The sequence below is a fragment of the Neofelis nebulosa genome, chromosome X (genome assembly GCF_028018385.1).
Source record: "Neofelis nebulosa isolate mNeoNeb1 chromosome X, mNeoNeb1.pri, whole genome shotgun sequence".
Lineage (NCBI taxonomy): Eukaryota > Metazoa > Chordata > Mammalia > Carnivora > Felidae > Neofelis > Neofelis nebulosa.
This window is the reverse complement of record NC_080800.1, coordinates 27,443,964-27,463,386: the sequence shown is the minus strand read 5'-3', so window position 1 is coordinate 27,463,386 and position 19,423 is coordinate 27,443,964. Positions and strand designations below refer to the sequence as shown.

The 19,423-nt window shown below is 40.3% G+C and overlaps 1 protein-coding gene across 18 annotated transcripts in view; it reads left to right on the top strand.

The window, feature by feature from the left end:
- Positions 1-19,423, top strand: part of DMD (dystrophin) — a 2,138,536-nt gene that overhangs the window by 1,606,403 nt on the left and 512,710 nt on the right. For 16 of the 18 annotated variants that reach the window (XM_058713880.1, XM_058713888.1, XM_058713891.1 and 13 more), the window contains one exon: positions 15,623-15,777. In XM_058713880.1, coding sequence (XP_058569863.1) covers positions 15,623-15,777 — 155 coding nt within the window. The remainder of the gene's footprint in view (positions 1-15,622; positions 15,778-19,423) is intronic. The other 2 variants (XM_058713887.1, XM_058713878.1) reach the window with 1 other exon arrangement.

The window sequence follows — 19,423 nt, the reverse complement described above, 5'->3', positions numbered from 1 at the left end:
GCTTCCACGTGATTAAGGAGAAAGAATCAGTAGCCTGATAGTACTTGTCCTCCCAAAGTAGGTAGGAAGCTATTAAAGTTTTCAAAGCATACAACCAGAGTGCTTCGTACATCATTGATGGAGCAGAGGAAGTAATGGGCTAGTGTCCCCAGGTACTGCTATACTATATAAATATTTAATGCAGAGCCCCCAAGATTTGAATAGCATTATGTTCTGATCACACCATGTTTTGCCTTGTTTCCCTTTCATAGTTTAACTTCTATCATGCTTGAAAATATAATGTACCAACTGTGTAAACTCACTCCTCCATAAAAGCAACAAATTGCAAAAATGGTCAAAATTGCCTTCTCTGAACTCTGGAAATTAAGCAAAGGTTCGCAACATTATATGAACTGCTGAACTTCAGTAAGAAAAGCAGGGTTTGAGGCTTTTTAACTTGGCTCATTGCCATCGCTTTCTCCCAGCTGCATCGTAGCTTTGAGAATCAGCAGCCTTAGGGCCACCAGAGAGGAAAGACCGGGAATGGACTTCATCAGAAAGACCCCTTTAATTCTCAGAGCTTTATTACTATTTGACTTGTCTTGTGGCTCCCTGGAACAAACCTGTACACAAGGCCTTGTCATTACTTGGCCTGACTTTGCGCGAACTCCCCAGAAAAAGCCCTATCCTCAGAGTGTTTATCCAAAACAACCAGCAACATTGTTTAAACAGTAACTGCCTGAGACTGTGATACCAGTTGAGATAATCATGGTCTAGAGAAAAACTGAAAAGGCAGATCTGGGGAATGAGATGTCCCCAGAGGTCCTTGAAAAGCTCTGACATTTTCCTGGGGTATCTAGAAAGCTACATGCACATCTTGCCAAATAGAAAATATCAATAAATGAATACAAATTACAAACAGGAATCAACAGAGTGTATTTCTGGAGTGTGAGAGTGTAATGATTGAAATTCTTACTGGAGCGGCTCAACCTCACAGTTGAGCTGTCAGAAGAGTCAGTGAACTTGAAGACAGGTCAACGGCAATAATCCACACCAAGGAAAAGAGAGAAGGAAAATAATTAAAAATACAGGAAGTACATCTGACAGAATTGAGGGGAGAAATAAACAATTCACCACAAACAAAGGCTTCAGTCTCCTACTTTGAGTAATGGATAGACTGAGCAGTAGATCAACAAGGAAATAGTAGACTTAGAAAGACCCTGTGAATTAGCAAGACCTAGCGGTCTTCTGTAGGACATCCCACTCAGTAATAACAGAGTATACATTCTTTTCAATTGCACGTGGAACATTCTGTAGGATAGATGATACACTAGGTCACAAAAGAAGTCTCAATACATTTAAAAGGATTATAATCACATAATGTAGGTCCTCTAGCCATAAGTAAACAAAATTAAAAATTAATAAAAGCAAATTTGGGAAATACGCCGATATGAGAAAATGATACAGTACATTCTTAAATAACCAATGGGTCAAAAAATAAATCAGTAAGGAAATGCAAAAATACTTTGAAATGAATGTAAATAAAAACACAACACACTGAAACTTGTGAGGTGCAACTAATGAATTTTGAGAGTGAAATTTATAGCTATAAATACCTCACTTAAAAAAGAAGAAAGAAAGAAGAAAGATAAGTAACCCAATCTTCTACCTTAAGAAACTAGAAAAAGAAAATTGAACCTAAAGCAAGGAGAAGGAAGGAAGGAATAAAGATTAGAGTGAAATCAAGGAAATAAAGAAAAGAAAACTGAGGGAAAATCAAGAAAATTAAAAGTTAGTTATTGAAAAGATCAACAATTTTGACAACCCTTTAACTGGACTAAGAGAGAAGAGAGAGAAGGCTCAAATTACTCACCGTAGGAGTGAAAGAGGATACAATCCTATCAAACGTATAGAAATAAAAAGGATTATAAGAGGATGTTATGAATGGAAGATATAAGAAATATGAATACACCTATAACAAATAAAGAAATTGAATTGATCATTTTAAAATTTTCCCAAAAAAAGACCCAAGACCAGATGGCTTCACTGGTGAACTTTACCAAATATTTATTTTGTTTTAATTTTTTTTTTTTTTTTTTTTTTTTTTTTAGAAAGAAAGAAAGCGTGAGCAGGGGAGAGGGGCAGAGGGAGAGAGAGAATCCATGCTGGGTGCAAGGCTCAATCCCACAACCCTGGGATCAGGGCCTGAACTGAATCCAAGAGTTGGGCACTTAACTGACTGGGCCATTCAGGTGCCCCCAAGATGAATTAATACCAGCTTTTCCCAAGCTCTTCCAAAAATTAGAAGAGAAAGGAATACTTCCCAGCTAAAAATATCACCAGAAAAAAACTACAAACCAATATACCTCATGAATAGAGACTCAAAAAGCCTTATGAAAAATACTCTCAAACCTAATAAAGCACCATATTAAAAGAACTGTATACCATAATCAAGTGAAATTTATTCCAGGCATGCAAAATTAGTTTAACGTACAAAATTGAATCAACGTACAGATTTTCCTTGACTTACAATGGGGTCGTCTCAACAAACCCGCCATAAGTTGTAAATATTATAAACCAAAACTGCATTCAATACACCTTACCTACCAACCATCACAGTTTAGCTAGCCCACCTTAAACATGCTCAGAGCATTTGCATTAGCCAACAGTTAGGCAAAACCACGTAACACAAAGTGTATTTTATAATATACGTATTTTATGATATAAAGTGTTGCATATCTCATGTAAGTTATCGACTACTGTACTGAGAGTGAAAAACAGAGCGGTTATATGGGTACAGAAAGGTCAGAAGTGCATCGCTTGCTCCCCCTCATGATAACGTGGCTGATTGGGAGCTGCAGTTCACTGCCACTGCCCAGTGTCAGGAGAGAGTATCATACTTCATGTCGCTAGTCTGGGAAAGGATCAAAATGGAAAATTCAAAGTATGCTTTCCACTGAGTATCTGTCACTTTCACATCATTATAAAAGTTTTAAAAAGTCATAAGTCAAACCATCATAAGTTGGGGCTGTCTGTAATGTATCATATCAGTAGAATAAAGGGCAAAACCCACCTGGTCATCTTAATAGTTGTAGAAAACGCATTTGACAAAGTCCAAAACCCTTTCGTGAAAACACACGTGCGCACACACACACACACACACACACACACACACACTCAACAAATTAGAAACAGAAGGTGTTGTAGGTTGAATAGTGTCTCCTTAAAAAGACGTGTGGAAGACCCAACCCCTGGTACTTATGAGTGTGTCCGTATTTGGAAATAGGGTCATTGCAGATGTGATCAAGTTCAGATGAGGTCATACTAGAGTAGGCTGGGTTCTTAACCACATATGGCCGGTGTCTTTATAAAAGGAGGAAAAGAGGCATACACAGAGAGAAGAATGTCACGTAAAGACACTGACAACAGAGCAAACACTGTGTGACAACAAAGGCAGAGATTAGAGTGTGGCAGCTGTAAGTCAAGGAATACCAAGGATTGACTGGCACCCCCAGAAGCTGGAAAGAGGCAGGGAAGGATTCTTCCTTATAGGTTTTAGATGGAGCATAGTCTGCCGATACCTTAGTTTGGATCTATCCTCCAGAACTGTGAGACAATACATTTCATCATTTTAAGCCACCCAGTTTGTGATACTCTGTCTTGGAAGTCCTAGGAAACTAATACAGAAGGAAGATGCTTCAACCTAATAAAGGGCATCTAAGAAAAACCTACAACTAGCATCATAGTAAAGAGAATGAATGCTTTCGCCCGTGATCATGAACAGGGTAAGGATGGCTGCTCTAGCCATTTCTATTTACCACTATACTACAAGTTCAGGCCAGGAAAACTGGGCAAGAAAAATAGATAAAAGTCTTCTAGTTTGGAAAGGAAAAAGTAAAACTATCTATTTGCAGATGACATGATCTTACATACAGAAAATCCCAAGGAATATACCAAAAGAATACTGGAACTAATAAATTCAGCAAGTTTGCAGATTGCAAGGTCAAAATACATAAATCAGTTATTTTTCTGTACATAGGCAGTGAATAACCTAAAAAATGAAATTCAGAAAACACTCCATTTACAATAGCATCAAAAAATAAAACACTTAGGAATAAAAGAAACCCAAGACCTGTATACTGCCAACTACAAAGCACTGTGGAATGAAATCAAGGAAGATCTAAATAAATAGAAAAAATATCCCATGTTTCCGGATCAAAAGACTTAATATTGCTAAGATAGCAACATCCTCAAATTGATCTGCAGACTTCACGCGATCCTCATCAAAATTCTAGCTGGACTTTCTGCAGAAATAGTCAAGTGGCTCCTAAAACATATACTGAAATGCAAGGGACAAAGAATAGCCAAAACAACCTTGAGAAAACAACAAAGTTAGAGGACTCACAATTCCCAATTTCGAAACTTCCTACAAAGCTACCGTCATCAAGACAATACGGAACTGACAAGAAAATGGCACATAGATCGATGGAATAAAATTGAAAGTCTAGATGTAAATCTTCGCATTTCAGGTCAATTGATTTTTCACAACATTGTTAAGACTTGTTAAGATTGTTAAGATGGGAAAAGAATAGTCTTTTTATTTTTTTTTAATTTTTTTTTAACCTTTATTTATTTTTGAGACAGAGAGAGACAGAGCATGAATGGGGGAGGGTCAGAGAGAGGGAGATACAGAATCCGAAACAGGCTCCAGGCTCCGAGCTGTCAGCACAGAGCCCAACGCGGGGCTCGAGCTCACGGACCGCGAGATCATGACCTGAGCCGAAGTCGGATGCTTAACCGACTGAGCCACCCAGGCGCCCCAAGAATAGTCTTTTTAAAACCTTGTGCTTGGATTATTAAATATTTGTATCCACATAATGAAGTTTGACCCGACCTGACACCATACACACAAATTCACTCAAAAATGGATTATCATAGGGCAAAATATAAGATTTAAAAATCTTACAAGATAACATAGGAGTACGATAAGTTAGGTAATGTTTTCTTGTATATACATGATACCAAAAGCAAGAGTGACAAAAGAAAACATATGTAAGTTGAACTTCATCAAAATTAAAAACTTGTGCTGCAAACATTGTCATGAAGAAAGTGAGAAGACAGCCCACAGAATGGGAGAAAATATTTGCAAATACCAAAGATGGGACTTATGTCGAGAATATATACAGAACTTTAGAACTCAACCAGAGCAAAAATACAACCCGATTATAAATCAACAAAGGATTTTTTTTTTAATTTTTTTTTCAATGTTTTTTATTTATTTTTGGGACAGAGAGAGACAGAGCATGAGCGGGGGAGGGGCAGAGAGAGAGGGAGACACAGAATCGGAAACAGGCTCCAGGCTCCAAGCCATCGGCCCAGAGCCCGACGCGGGGCTCGAACTCACAGACCGCAAGATCGTGACCTGGCTGAAGTCGGACACTTAACCGACTGCGCCACCCAGGCGCCCCTAAATCAACAAAGGATTTTAATAGACGCTTCTTCAAAGAGGAGGTACAAATGGCCGATAAGCCCATGAAAAGATTGTCACCACCATTAGTCGTTAGGAAAATTCAAACGAAAACCACGAGATAACCACTTCATACTCACTCGGGTGATTAAAATAAAAAAAGACAGTAATGAGCGTTGACAAGAATGTGGAATAACTGTAACCTCGTCCATTGCTGTCGGGAGCGGAAAATGGTACAACTCTGGGAAGAAGTTTGGCATTAACACGAAATTACTATCTGACCTGCCAATGCCATACTCAGATGTGTGTCCAGGAGAAATAGAAACATACATGGCCCCAAAACCTTTATACAGATATTGGTAGCAGAGTTATTTGTAATGGCCAAGAAGTGGAGAAGCCTCACATGTTTGTCAACTCACGAATGTTGTTTTGTTTTTTTTTTTTTAAGCGTGGTATATCCAGCAATGGAATACTATTTGGCGATAAAAAATTAATACAGTACTGGTACCTGCTATAACATGGATGAACCTGAGAAACACGATGCTAGACGAAAGAAGCCAGCCACAAAAAGATCACATATTGTTTGAGTCCGTTTGTGTGAAGTGTCTAGTAAAGGCTAGGGGAGAGAGAGAATGGGCAGTGGAAAGTGACTGTTGATGGGTACAGGGTTTCTTCTGGGTTTGAAGAAAGTGTTCCAAAACTAGATTGTGGTGATGGCTTCCTAATTCGTTGAATATACTAAAAACCACTCAATTATACACTTAAAATGGGTAGATTTCATGCTACGCGAATTGTTTCTCCAAGTTGCTTTCAAGAGGTGTGCCTATGTGTCCTTAAGATCCAGATCTTTTCGGGGCGCCTGGGTGGCTCAGTCGGTTGAGCGTCCGACTTCAGCCAGGTCACGATCTCGCGGTCCGTGAGTTCGAGCCCCGCGTCAGGCTCTGGGCCGATGGCTCGGAGCCTGGAGCCTGTTTCCGATTCTGTGTCTCCCTCTCTCTCTGCCCCTCCCCCGTTCATGCTCTGTCTCTCCCTGTCTCAAAAATAAACGTTAAAGAAAAAAAACAAAGATCCAGATCTTTTCTTGATTCTTCCAGTTTATAAACTGCTTTGGAAACATAGTTTCTCCACATGTATTAGCAACAGAACCTATTCTGTATGAGTTATTATACTAGCTTATTCTATCCCTGACCCTGGCCCCAGATTATATAGATATAATAGAATTGCCCTTCTGGAGATAGGGTTGTACCTGACTAGATGTATCTGTCAGGATGGTCTAAGTCGTACTACAGTAGCAAGATCCGTGTCTAGAGGCTTAACACAAAGTTTACATTTTGCTCATGTTACGTGTCCATTGTGGATTCGCAAGAGGGTTCTACTTAGCTTACTCACGCAGGGACCAAAGCTGATAACAGCGGAGTCTTGATACATACTTCCGTGATTCAGGAGGCAGGGACCATGAATGATGCCATCGGTTCATACAACTTTTGCCTGTAAGTTACAAGTAGTCAAAATCAGTTACATAGCCGTCCTTGACTCAGTGGGGGTGCACGTGGCATGATGAGGCCCCGATTGTTCATGGAAAATAACGTCTTCTACCACAGGAGGCTCACGGGGTTGGAAAAATAGCCAGGACAAATGCCACTTTCTGAGGATCTGTCCTCTGGCATTCTCTCTGGAGTCATTTCTACCCGACCGTTTCCATACCCTCTCAACCAGACTTCTCTTAGATGCCTGGAGAGGCTGGGTGATTTCTTAATTACAACACTACTTACGCCTTTTAATAAAGTCAGCAAATTAAAGAGAGAGCCCAGATAAAGAGAATGCTTTCTAAAATGTCATAATGAAATTAAGGTAATGAAGTACCTTGCAGGGCTCTCCTCCCTTCATTTCGTATAAAACTTATTCCAAAGAAGCCAGAAGAGAAATGGGGCCTGAAAGTAAAGAGGGAGGAAAATAAATTGTATGCCATTAGTTTAATTATGAAAATTCATTACATGAAGCCATGTAAGACAGAAAATAATGGAACTCTAATGGGTTGGCCGATAACACATTTACTAGCCTGCTCTCAGCTTGTAGTCATTGTTGAAAGGACAAAAAAGTAACAACTTTGGTATGTAGTCCTCAAAGCTATTGAAAAGATTAATCATTTCCAGTAAGCTGGAAAATGAGGGCCATTTTCTTAAATAGTATCCCCTGTATAGACTGTTACCTTCTGAAACAGAGTCGGTAATGTCAGGGGTTTAATAGATGAATCTTGAAGTTAATGGTGAGAGGCTTTACTTTTGAATTAGCTTCCTTACAGATATTTTAACATTTCTATTATAAATCCATAAAGAGGTTTTGTAGGTCATTTTAATTCACACAAGCAAGCAAGAGTGTTTCTTTTTCCCAATAAAGATTTGTGGAATATTAATTCATACTTAGGACTAAATTGTTTAGTGATTTTTTTTGAATAAACCAAATCTCTGTTTTTTTTTCTGCTGTCTTTGTTTGGCAATGTCTTATTTTATTATACACAATTTTCCAATCATGCTATAATCACCAAGGAGACTATTGTATATTCTTCAGTGTTCAATTACAATAAACCCAATCATTTGCCTTAAATCCCTCTATAGGGAAGCATATCTTCTTTAACTAGATTGAACCCTGAATATTGGAGTCGGGAAACCTGCATTTTGGGGACCCCTCTTTCACTGATTGGCTTTGTCACCTTCAGCAAGTCACTGAACCTTTCGGAGGTTTTGGATTATCATATGAGCAATGATGGGATTGGGTCAGAGGAAAGGAAATGGAAAGGAGTTAACAAAAGATAAGAGTGGATGCACAGGTGTGGGTTCTAGATTTGAGCGCCTACTAATCTAAGGAGAGAGGTTTGGACTTTGACTTGTAGGCAACAGGGAGCCATCGGAAGGGTTTACCGAGTAGTAACATGGTTCCATTTGCATTTCAAAAATATCACTTGAGCAGCTGTTTTCCCGGTGGAGGGGCTGGTTTGAGAGTGGAGGAAGTGAGTATAAAGGTGGTCGGAGAAGCCAAGTGAGAAATGGTGACAGCCTAAATGCAGGCAGTGACAGCGGAGGTCGATGACTTGCTGTAAAGGAAAATTGTGATAAAACCACTCTGCACGCGTGCTCCCTGCCTTCTCTTCCACTGAAGGGTGAGTATGTGCGGGTGGAGAAAGTTGGGCTAATGACAGAACCTTGGAGAACATCGACATGTAAGAGAAAGATAGAAAAAGAACAACTTAAGCCATAAGAGATTATGGAGGAGACTCATAGAGAGGGGGCTAAGAAAGGATGGAACCTCCAGAAGAGACTCAGCAACAGCACTGGTCGCTGCACATACATTGGTTTTGTTTTTTTTTTAAATATAATTTATGGTCAAATTGGCTTCCATACAACACCCAGTGCTCAACCCAACAGGTGCCCTCGTCCATGCCCATCACCCACTTTCCGCTCTCCCCCACCCCCCATCCACCCTCAGTTTGTTCTCAGTATTTAAGAGTTTATGGTTTGCCTCCCTCCCTCTCTGAAAAAAAATTTTCCCCTTCCCCCTCCCCCGTGGTCTTCTGTTCTGTTTCTCAAGATCTGTCTTTCTCTGACTTATTTCACTCAGCATAATACCCTCCAATTCCATCCACGTTGCTGCAAATGGCAGGATTTCATTCTTTCTCGTTGCCAAGTAGTATGTCATTGTATATATAAACCACATCTTCTTGATCCATTCGTCAGTTGATGGACATTTAGGCTCTTTCCATAATTTGGCTCTTGTTGAAAGCGCTGCTATAAACATTGGGGCACAAGTGCCCCTATGCATCAGCATTCCTGTATCCCTTGGGTAAATTCCTAGCAGTGCTATTGCTGGGTCATAGGGTAGGTCTATTTTTAATTTTCTGAGGAACCTCCACACTGCTTTCCAGAGCGACTGCACCAATTTGCATTCCCACCAACAGTGCAAGAGGGTTCCCGTTTCTCCACATCCTCGCCGGCGTCTGTAGTTTCCTGATTTGTTCATTTTACATTACATGAGAACCTAAGACTTTCCACAGATGTTGGCCCTTGGTGACTGAATCAGTTAACTATTTTTGCAAACGTTCTGTGTAACAAAAAACTTCAAAATGTCATTGGCATACAATAAGCATTTAATTTTTTCTTTTTTTTTTAATTTTTTTTAACGTTTATTTATTTTTGAGACAGAGAGAAACAGAGCATGAACGGGGGAGGGTCAGAGAGAGAGGGAGACACAGAATCCGAAACAGGCTCCAGGCTCTGAGCCGTCAGCACAGAGCCCGACGCGGGGCTCGAACTCACGGAGTGCGAGATTGTGACCTGAGCCGAAGTCGGACGCTTAACCGACTGAGCCACCCAGGCGCCCCAAGCATTTAATTTTTTTCAAGAGTTGACGGCTTGGCTGGGGTGGCACTGCTTCGTGCTGCAGGTTGACTGGGGTGGCTCCCTCCATGTGTCACTCATCCTTCTCCAGGGACAGTCAGGCTAGCCCGGGACATGTGTATCTCTTGGTGATGGCAGAAATGCATAAGGGCTAGCCCCACTGCAGGAGCACATTCCAAGCCTCTGTATCACTTCTATTGTTACCCCATTAGGATTAGACAAAACAAGTCATCAGGCCAAGCTCAATGACAAGGGCCAGAAACTAAACTCTTGTCTTTTGTAGTGGGAAATTAAAAAGTTAAATAGCTGGGGCGCCTGGGTGGCTCAGTCGGTTGGGCGTCCGACTTCGGCTCGGGTCATGATCTTGCGGTCCGTGAGTTCAAGCCCCGCGTCAGGTTCTGTGCTGACAGCTCGGAGCCTGGAGCCTGTGTCGGATTCTGTGTCTCCCTCTCTCTGACCCTCCCCCGTTCATGCTCTGTCTCTCTCTGTCTCAAAAATAAATAAACATTAAAAAAAAATTAAAAAAAAAATTAAATAGCAAAGGGCACGGACACAGGGTGGGGTAAAGAATTGGGACCACCAATCCAATTTACACCCATGTCAAGTCAGAATATTTTTTGAGGGGTGATATTGGCAAAAGACTGATTCTGATGAGTTGTAGAGTTGAAGGATTGTAATCCAGTTGAGGCCGTGACTGAACATTTGCCTTCTAAGGAGCTTAATGGTGGAGGGAAAGACAATGATAGAGAGCAAGTTTTGTTGCCGTTGTTTAAAGATGGGGGCGGGGGGGACTCATGGTTGAAGGCTATGAAGAAAGACCCTACGGGGAGACGAGAGATTGAAAAGACACAAAGAGTGTGTGGAGAAAAAGCCCAGAGTAGATGACTCTTCTGACGGAGGAATCAGCTTACCAGAGTACAAGAGTCACCTGTTCCTCTGAGACTGAAGAGAACGATGCAAGATGTCGTCCGTATTTAATGAAACGTGTGCTCGTTACGTTACATTGTGTGATCCCCTTCTCTCTGGGGAGGCAGGGTCATTTGCTGTGAAATGTCCTCCAGTTTGTATCATCAGGGTTAAGTCTGGAAGCCACCTGAGATATTTCAGAGGAAAGTTAATACAGATGACAGGTTCCATGGCTAATGGAGTAGCAGAGGACCGCAGTCCCGGAGGTTGGCAGTATCGGGAAGCTATTGCCACCTCGAGGGCTGAAGGGCCAACAAGTGTTACCAAAGTCCAGAAACCAGAACCATCCGGTACTAACTCAACCGCTGTGGGGGCTGCACGGCAGGTAGTGACACTACAGGCAGAAGGGCTGTCCCTTAGGAAATGGAGTCACAAAGAAGACCCTGCCCACACAGAGAGAAGGGGAGATATACTTTAGTTTCACCCTTCTTTCCTCCTGTTCTTGCATGTCCTACCAAGGCCTCTCACTGTCCTGACGCGCCTGGAAACCAACTAGCAAGGAATCCTGGGAAACCCTGGTCCCCCTTATAAGGGGCTTGGTTCATCGGTAACGCTGGGTAGAGTGGGAGATTGCCAGAGAACGGATCTAAGAGCTAATCAGCTCTTCCCTGTTAGCTCACAGAACTGGATTTTTTCAAATGAATTTCTTAGTTCGCGTATGCCAACACAGTATCCTAGGCAAAAGAAGAGAAACCCCCTATTAGCGCCTTTTTCTCCATAACTATATTAGGATGCTATTTCACAATTTTCCAAGCAGTTTTATTTTGAGTTTGGCCTCATGACAAACCTGAGGCATAGGCGGAATAAGTCACTCCATCCTATTTTACACACAACAAAACTGGGACTCAGAAGGTTAATGACTTTCTTAAGATCAAACAGCCAAACAACGGCCAAAGAAGACTCCCTGGGAAGATGCCTTTTCCTTACTCTGCTGTTGCCTTTCATTCGTGAAGCTCCTTGGAGTCAGTCATTAAAATTTTTAAACTCTAGCTCACCTGGAACAAATGTTAATTTCATTGGTAGGGGACTATCCCCAAACACATTTTATAAGAGAACTTGAACACTACTCACCCTTAATTTTTTTAATGATAGGTCTATGTATTTGCATTTCTCTTCTAAATTAAAGGGAGCATTTTAGACCGGTTGTCCCACAGTTTACAATCATTTTCCTGCCTAAAATACAGCACATAAAATACCAAGCACGTGTTACAGCAACACCATATCGGCTTTGAATATGAAATATTTCTTGCCTGGTTGGGGACACAATCTTTTGGGAATGTAGCCTTTTATATTCTTCACAGAAAACACACACGCACATATAGATATATGGACCCACAAAAATCATCTTTTTTCATAGGCTAGTGTTCACAGTATTTCAAATTTCTTCACACACTGTGATCACCATACAAACAATTCCCTGTAGGGTATACCACTGCAAATGGAATTCAGAAATAAGAAGACGTGTGTGTGAATTCTATTGTGTTTTTGAATTTACACTCCTTGTGTGGTCTGGAGTTATCCCAGTAGTAAATTTCACGGTAGTAGGCAAAACGGGTCAAGGTCATTGTTCCTAGCTTGAAGGACACTTGGTTAAAGCCCAGATCGGTCAACATATGACCCTAGGAGGAAGGGAAGCATTGTGTTCCGGTGATTGCTGTAAGAAGGGAGACAAGAATGCTGAAGTTGAGAACCTTAGGGTTTAGATAAGGGCCTTTGCCCTGTCAATGTTACTCAAGGTCAGTGGGATTTTCTTTTTTAATCCTACATCCTCTCAAAACCTGGGCAGCATTCAGGGAGGGTGAGGGCTTTCCTTCTGTATGAAAATCTGAATATCACGGTGACTACAAATTTGAAGAAAAGTATGTGGCTTGTGCTTTTTTGTCTTTCAAGAATTAAAGTTTATCAAAAAGCTCTGAAATCAAGCCTCACTCTTTTACCTCTTGACTATGAAGTCTGTAACTTGAGCTGTATATTTCCTTCAAGAGTTTGGAAAATGCTAGCATACCTTTCAACTTAAACTTCTAGGCCGTTTTTATGATCTATAGATTAAGACCAAAAAGTGTATATCCTTTTTAATCTAGACTTTTCAGGTAGCAGCGCGTGAGTGAGAGGTGGCTTCCAAAATTATTTATCTTTTTTCGGTAAAATAAATGATATTACTTACATTTATTAAAATTTTAATTCATATTTTTTATTCCTAAACGTATACACATATGCTCTGATGTTGGTTGATGGTATTTCTCTAGCAGAGAGAGGTATTCGTTAAAAGGAATTAACTTGGAAAAAGGTGACCAAGTCATTGGTTTCCGTTTTGTGAATTCTTATGCTACCAATTAGGGATTTAATAAATAATAGACACTAAGCTCTTTTTCAAAATTCAAATGCCATCTTATGGATAAAAAGGGCTGCTTACAGTACACACTACTTTAACACTGAAGGCTTGGCTTAAGTAAGGAGGAGAAGGGACAGAAAGGTAAGCTTATACCTTAGGACATTTCTAGAAAAGGAAAGCCTTAGAAGTGTATGTTTCACCTTAGAAAGGTTTTTGAATAGCGTGAGGATCCAAAAAGTGGAAAATAGGAGCCACAGGGCTGGGTAAAATGAGTATATAAGGGAAGGCAGACTTTTCGCCAGGATAAACTTTAACCGCTTTGTAGTACAGGAACTGTACTCTGTGCCTTTAAAAATTCTCTCCCTTTTTCCTTTCATGGCGAAAGTTAGTAACGTTGGTTCCAGATGCTTGCTACTCATTTTGTTTTTTGGTTCTATTTGTTACATGCAATAAATGAAATTATTTCATTTGATTCAAGAATAGGATGTTCTAGGGACTCTTGGGTGGCTCAGTCGGTTAAGCACCTGACTCTGCATTTCGGCTCGGGTCGTGATTTCACAGTTTGTGAGATCGAGCCCCCTGTCAGGCTCTGCACGGACAGCACAGAGCCTGCTTAGGATTCTCTCTCTCTGCCTCTTTCTCAGCCCCTCCCTTGCGCGCTCTCTCTCTCTCTCTCTCTCTCTCTCTCCTCTCTCTCAAAATAAATAAAGAAACATTAAAACAAAGAATAGGATATTCTAGTTAACTGAGAAATACCAGATTATATATACATTATACATTTTCAAGGAAGGGGAGCGCACCCAAATATACTGAAACTCTGCCAAAATTACTACTGTTTGATTTTTATTATGTAAATATCATACCAACATGAAAGAACAGATATTAAAACAAAAATGACTGCTCTTCAGAAACATCAGTTAATTTCGGTTTCCTCTGCTCCCCTTCTAGTTCATGACTTAGAGATTTAAGAAATACAATACAGATAGAAATTGTGGTTTGTTTGTTACTTATGATTTTGGCACACTAGAACATTGGGTTGATATATTGTGTGATTCTAATGTCCTCTCATTAAAAATTGAAATTTCCTCATTTTTATGCTATAATAGTTAATGATGCTCTTTATTCCTATAATGTATTTCTCTTCTTTTAAATATTTTATCAGGAGAAAATACCAAAAGCACAATTACAAGGTCAATGGGAGTAAGCATGTATATGTCATTTGATATCAATCGCCAGATTGTCCTGATAGATATTTGTTCCCAGCAGTAGTACATGGATATGCTAGTTTTATCATAGTGCTTGCAGCTTTGGGTTTTCTTTTTTTATTAACTTAACTGATGTCAAATTGTATCATCTTGATTTAACACTCGATTTTTTTTCGTTTGTTTATTTTTGAGAGAAAGAGAGACAGAGCATGAGCAGGGGAGGGGCAGAGAGAGAGAGGGAGACACAGAATCCGAAGCAGGCTCCAGGCTCTGAGCTGTCAGCACAGAGCCCGACGCGGGGCTTGAACTCATGAACCGCGAGATCATGACCTGAGCCGAAGTCACTCGACCGACTGAGCCACCCAGGCGCCCTTATTTTTTTAGCTTTTTAATTTAATTTTAAAAATATAAATCTTTTATTCTTTCTCTTGCTTGAAAGTCTTTTTCATGATCCTTTGCCCGTTTATCAATGGCTTTACCTACCACGTTGGATTTGATATAACTATCTTAGTAATTGAATATTACCTTAATGCTTAGAAGCCTCCTCCATGCACTTAGAGCAGTTGTTAATATGCTTCTAGATAAACCTGTCATTGCCTTATTTATTTTCTGTGCGGTATTTTAAGTGATGTAATACATAGCCTGATAATACTCCATTGTCAAACAGAAACAAAAAAGCAGGTCATTTGGTTTAGCGAGATTCTTATGTTTGAAATTGTGTTCTAATTTTAAAGTAGGATATTTATGAAAGTATTATGAATAAACTTGGCCTTCAAAAAAGTTCATAAGTAGTATGCAGTGCTATTCTTTTGATGTTTAATATTTTCTATATGCAGCTGTAGTTGAATGCCAGTAGATGGCACTAATTACATAAACAATTCAACAAGTTAATGAAGAGGGAAGTAAATACATGAGCTTTGTTTTCCGTTCAAATTTTGGTATATGCCCCATAGTCAACAACTATATGAGAGCTTATTTTTATAGTTTGTTCTCTCCCATGAGAAAAACAATTAAGCCCAGCCGATCCCCAATCGATTGCTCCTGAATTGAAACACCGGATACTGAGGATTGCTCACGATGCTGCATTTGAAAAGTTTTGTCGTGAAAAGTGGGTTGGATTATACTGTCACGATTGACTAAATCACATGGTAGTTTCAAAGGAAACATGCGGGCAAGTTCTGACCTGCGAACTCAAAGGCTATTTATGAAAAATTTTGAGAAACTGCAACTCAAAATTTCAGAGAAAACTGACATTCATTTTCTTTCCCATATGTATCCATAGCAGTTGGCCAAAGACCTCCGCCAGTGGCAGATAAATGTAGATGTTGCAAATGATTTGGCCCTGAAACTTCTCCGGGATTATTCTTCAGATGATACGAGAAAAGTACACATGATAACAGAGAACATCAATGCCTCTTGGGCAAGCATTCATAAAAGGTAGGAACTACATTATTTCTAAACCTATCATTGACTATAGTGATGGATGTGGTGGTGACGGTGGGTGGCCATTGCATATTTTGTTTTCCTACTCCTGCTCAACTGGGGCTTCGGAGGCTCCAAGGTGACAGTTGCCAACTAAATTCACAGTCTTGCCTAATTCCTCTAGAATTTTAAAGACGAGGGACCTGAGGACTGGTGAAATTAAATGATTTGCCTACCGTTGCAAAGGTAGTGAAATAGCTAAGAGTTTAGACAAACACAAAATATGGATGTTTAGCTAGAAGAACCATTTATCAATATGTTTTGAGAAGTCTACCCAAAGAAATATCATTCCATTCCACAGTGGCACATGTTGCCCCGTTCTTAATCTGACAAGGAAGTCACTTTGGGTTTCTTGATGGAATTATAGTTGTCCATGGTGCTATCTTTGTATCTCACTCCACCTATGCAATGGGAAAATTCATGTCGTGTAACATGACTCATAACTTCATTTCCCATTCTATGTCAGTGAAAATTAACAGCTCTTAGAGACACTACCCCCTCAAACTAGGTTCTGTGTCTTTATTGTCCACTCTCTTAACCCCTTGTGCTTTTCTTTTAATAGCATTTATCCTAATTTTAGATAAAAACATGAATTATATAACTGGTTGTTTAACGTCTGTGCTTCATATTAGTCTAAATTCCCTGAGGACAGAGACTCTCTTTCTTACTTGACACATCCTGAGGTCCTGAACCAAGTGATACAGTGGGGAGCTGGTAAATATTTGTTGAATGATGACTCCCTTTGCATAATATAGAGTTACCTTGTTCATGCTATGGACAGTTAAAGATTATTGGGTCCTCATTTTTAGCTGTGTCAGAAAACAGCGGCAAAAAGAGTACTTGTACAATGATAAGGAACACCACAGTGAAAGGTAAATAAGTCCCAGAAGATGACATGAATTACTGAAGAAGTCAATTTGGTGGCCCTTATGAAGAAGAAAAGGCCACCATCAAGAGGGGAAAAAAAACCCAACAGATTTTGAACTAAGAGCAGAATCTCTTAGGACCTCTGAGCTACTGATATATGGAAATTGTGAAAGCAAGTAAATCTTGAAATCGAATCAGGAATTAAAGAGTGAAATCTCCTGAGAAGCTGGATTCGTGCTGGTGGTCCTAAGGCCATCTTGCATTCCAGACAGTTGGTGTTCAGATAGATGACCATGGAAAAGAACTTTCAATCTGAAGTTGGGAGTTCTATTTGGGGCCCTATCAAAAGGACCCTGGTGGAGAGAGGGTGAGCTTGAATACAGGAGTGATAATTCGAAAAAATTCTTAAAGTTACTGCCTCCTCCCAGTGGCAAGGGTTGAACTTTGTGTTTTAAATACAGATCCAGTATCTGTTGAGTTAAATAAGGCAGAATGGGCTTAGGAAGGCTTATTTATATGTGATCAAAATGGTATCAGAGACTCAGAAGTTAGATCTCAATGGGAAATGCCTGCTTCTCCAAGAGTAGCCTCTTTGGGGAAGCAAAATAAGATCAGGAATTAATATGATGAGTTCAGGGAGTGTAAGCTAAGAAGGGGCCAAAAAGAAAGCTTGTTTGTGGTCCAAAACTTGAGCTTCAAGGGAGGTGTATCCCATCTGTGTCACTCTTTCTGGAAGTCCCCTGTCTCCACGTTCCCATGCTTCTCTAACGTCCAAGCAGCTCTCTCTGTTCTTGATCGCTTTCGTAAGGTCTTTGGATTCTTCAGAGGGGGGCTTCCAGTTTATATTTTTCGACTAGGTCCCTAAAAATCTACCACCTAAGGAAGGTATGTGCTTATTTCTCCAATGCGTAAAGTCAAAACAGAAGGTTAGCGGCCAAATTACATTTTCCACTGGCCCATACACAATCTGAAGTTTGCCAGATTAATTTTCCTGAAGCTTCTAAAGTTCTTCCCTGTGCCATTCTCACATGTACTCTGAAAATTCATCCACTTGTGTAGTTTCAGTCCATTGATGACTATCCTTTTATATCATTTGCAGCTGACAATGATCTTTTGACTTTCTGACCTACATATCCTAGTGACTTATTTCCATTTGAATGTCCCTCCGGAACTTCAAACTGAATGGGCCCAAGGCTGAACTCATTTTTGCCCTCTTCCAACCTCTTTCTCCAAATGTGGCCTACTTTTCTTCCTATGATCCCTCTCCAGTGAACATTACCACAACCCATTCAGTTGCCAAATGAAAACTCATGCTTGACTCTTCCTTTTACAACCCCAATAGCTAAGCTACCACAAAGCTATTTACTGCTGAAAGAGCTTTCAGATCCAGCCACGTCTCTTTATCCCTCCTCCTCACCTGTCACGTTTGGCCTCAGTGACTACGTCATTCGCCTAACGGGTATGCCTCCTTCTAGTCTTCCTAGCTCCTACCCATTCTCTGCATAAAATGCAGGATGATCTTTCTAAATACACTATATTTATGTAGCTCACCCCCCTCCCACTTTTAAAGCCTCTAGTGGCCTATCCATTATTATCTGAAGATAGTCCATACTTCTTTAAATGATTTCAAGGTCTTGTGTGATTCAGCGTTTCCTTAAAACTCCAGCCTGATTTTCTACTCTTCCTCAATCTTCCCTCCCAGCGCTCCCCACATGTAATTAAGTAACACTGAGCTCTTTCCACTTCCTCATCCTATGTTCTGTCTTCTCTACTGACTCCTGACCTGAAACACACTTACACACACACACACACACACACGTGTGTGTGTATATATATATATATATATATATATATATATATATATATATATATATATAATATTAAATAACAATTCCTTCAGGAAGACTTTTCCAGCTACCAACCTCAAAGTGCACACTCTTTAGGCCTCCTATCATAGGCCCCCTATTATCGTGCTTACCTCACTACTTAAGTGTTTGCTGGTCTTTGTCTCTTGTGAGAATGTTGGCTCTGTGAGGATATTCACATTGGCCGCTTGTCCACTGTATCTCCTTGTAGGAGCTAAGCTCCTACTTAGCTTTGCGTGTATTAACTATCCCCAACACATTTTTCATTAAATACGTAAATGAACAAATGAAAAATAACTACAAGTGTTCTGGTGTGCCAGTAACTCAACACAGAAGAAAAATGTATCCATTAAGATTGCTTTCAATTTCAAGTAACAGAAAACTCAAGTTCAGTAGCTTACCTAACAGAGGTTTATTTGTCTCATTTATTGAGCAGTTCAGAGGTAGGCAGATGACTGACGTTGGCTCAGTGGCTCAGCAATGTCAGCCTTGAAGTTTCCATGTTCTTCTCGGCATCTCCCTTGGAACATATACATTCCAGCAGGAAGTAAAAGGACACAGGGCGGTGCTTGTATCAGGAAAGCAGTGGGATTCCCAGGAAATTTCACACCAAAACTGTGCAACAAAACCACCTCTAGTGGCTAACAATTGGGGTCGGGTCAGCCAATAGAGAATGCCTGCCACGAATGGGATGGAAAGAATAAACTGATCAATCGGCACGCTGTAGCCAGAGAGCATTACGTTCCCTGGAAAGATAACCAGTCAGATCTTTGAGTAAATACGGTACGTTCACTTAGCTCGCAAATTCACGTACGTTATATTCATGCGGTATATGTACGTAGGATCATAAAACAGTGGCCATTCGGGCT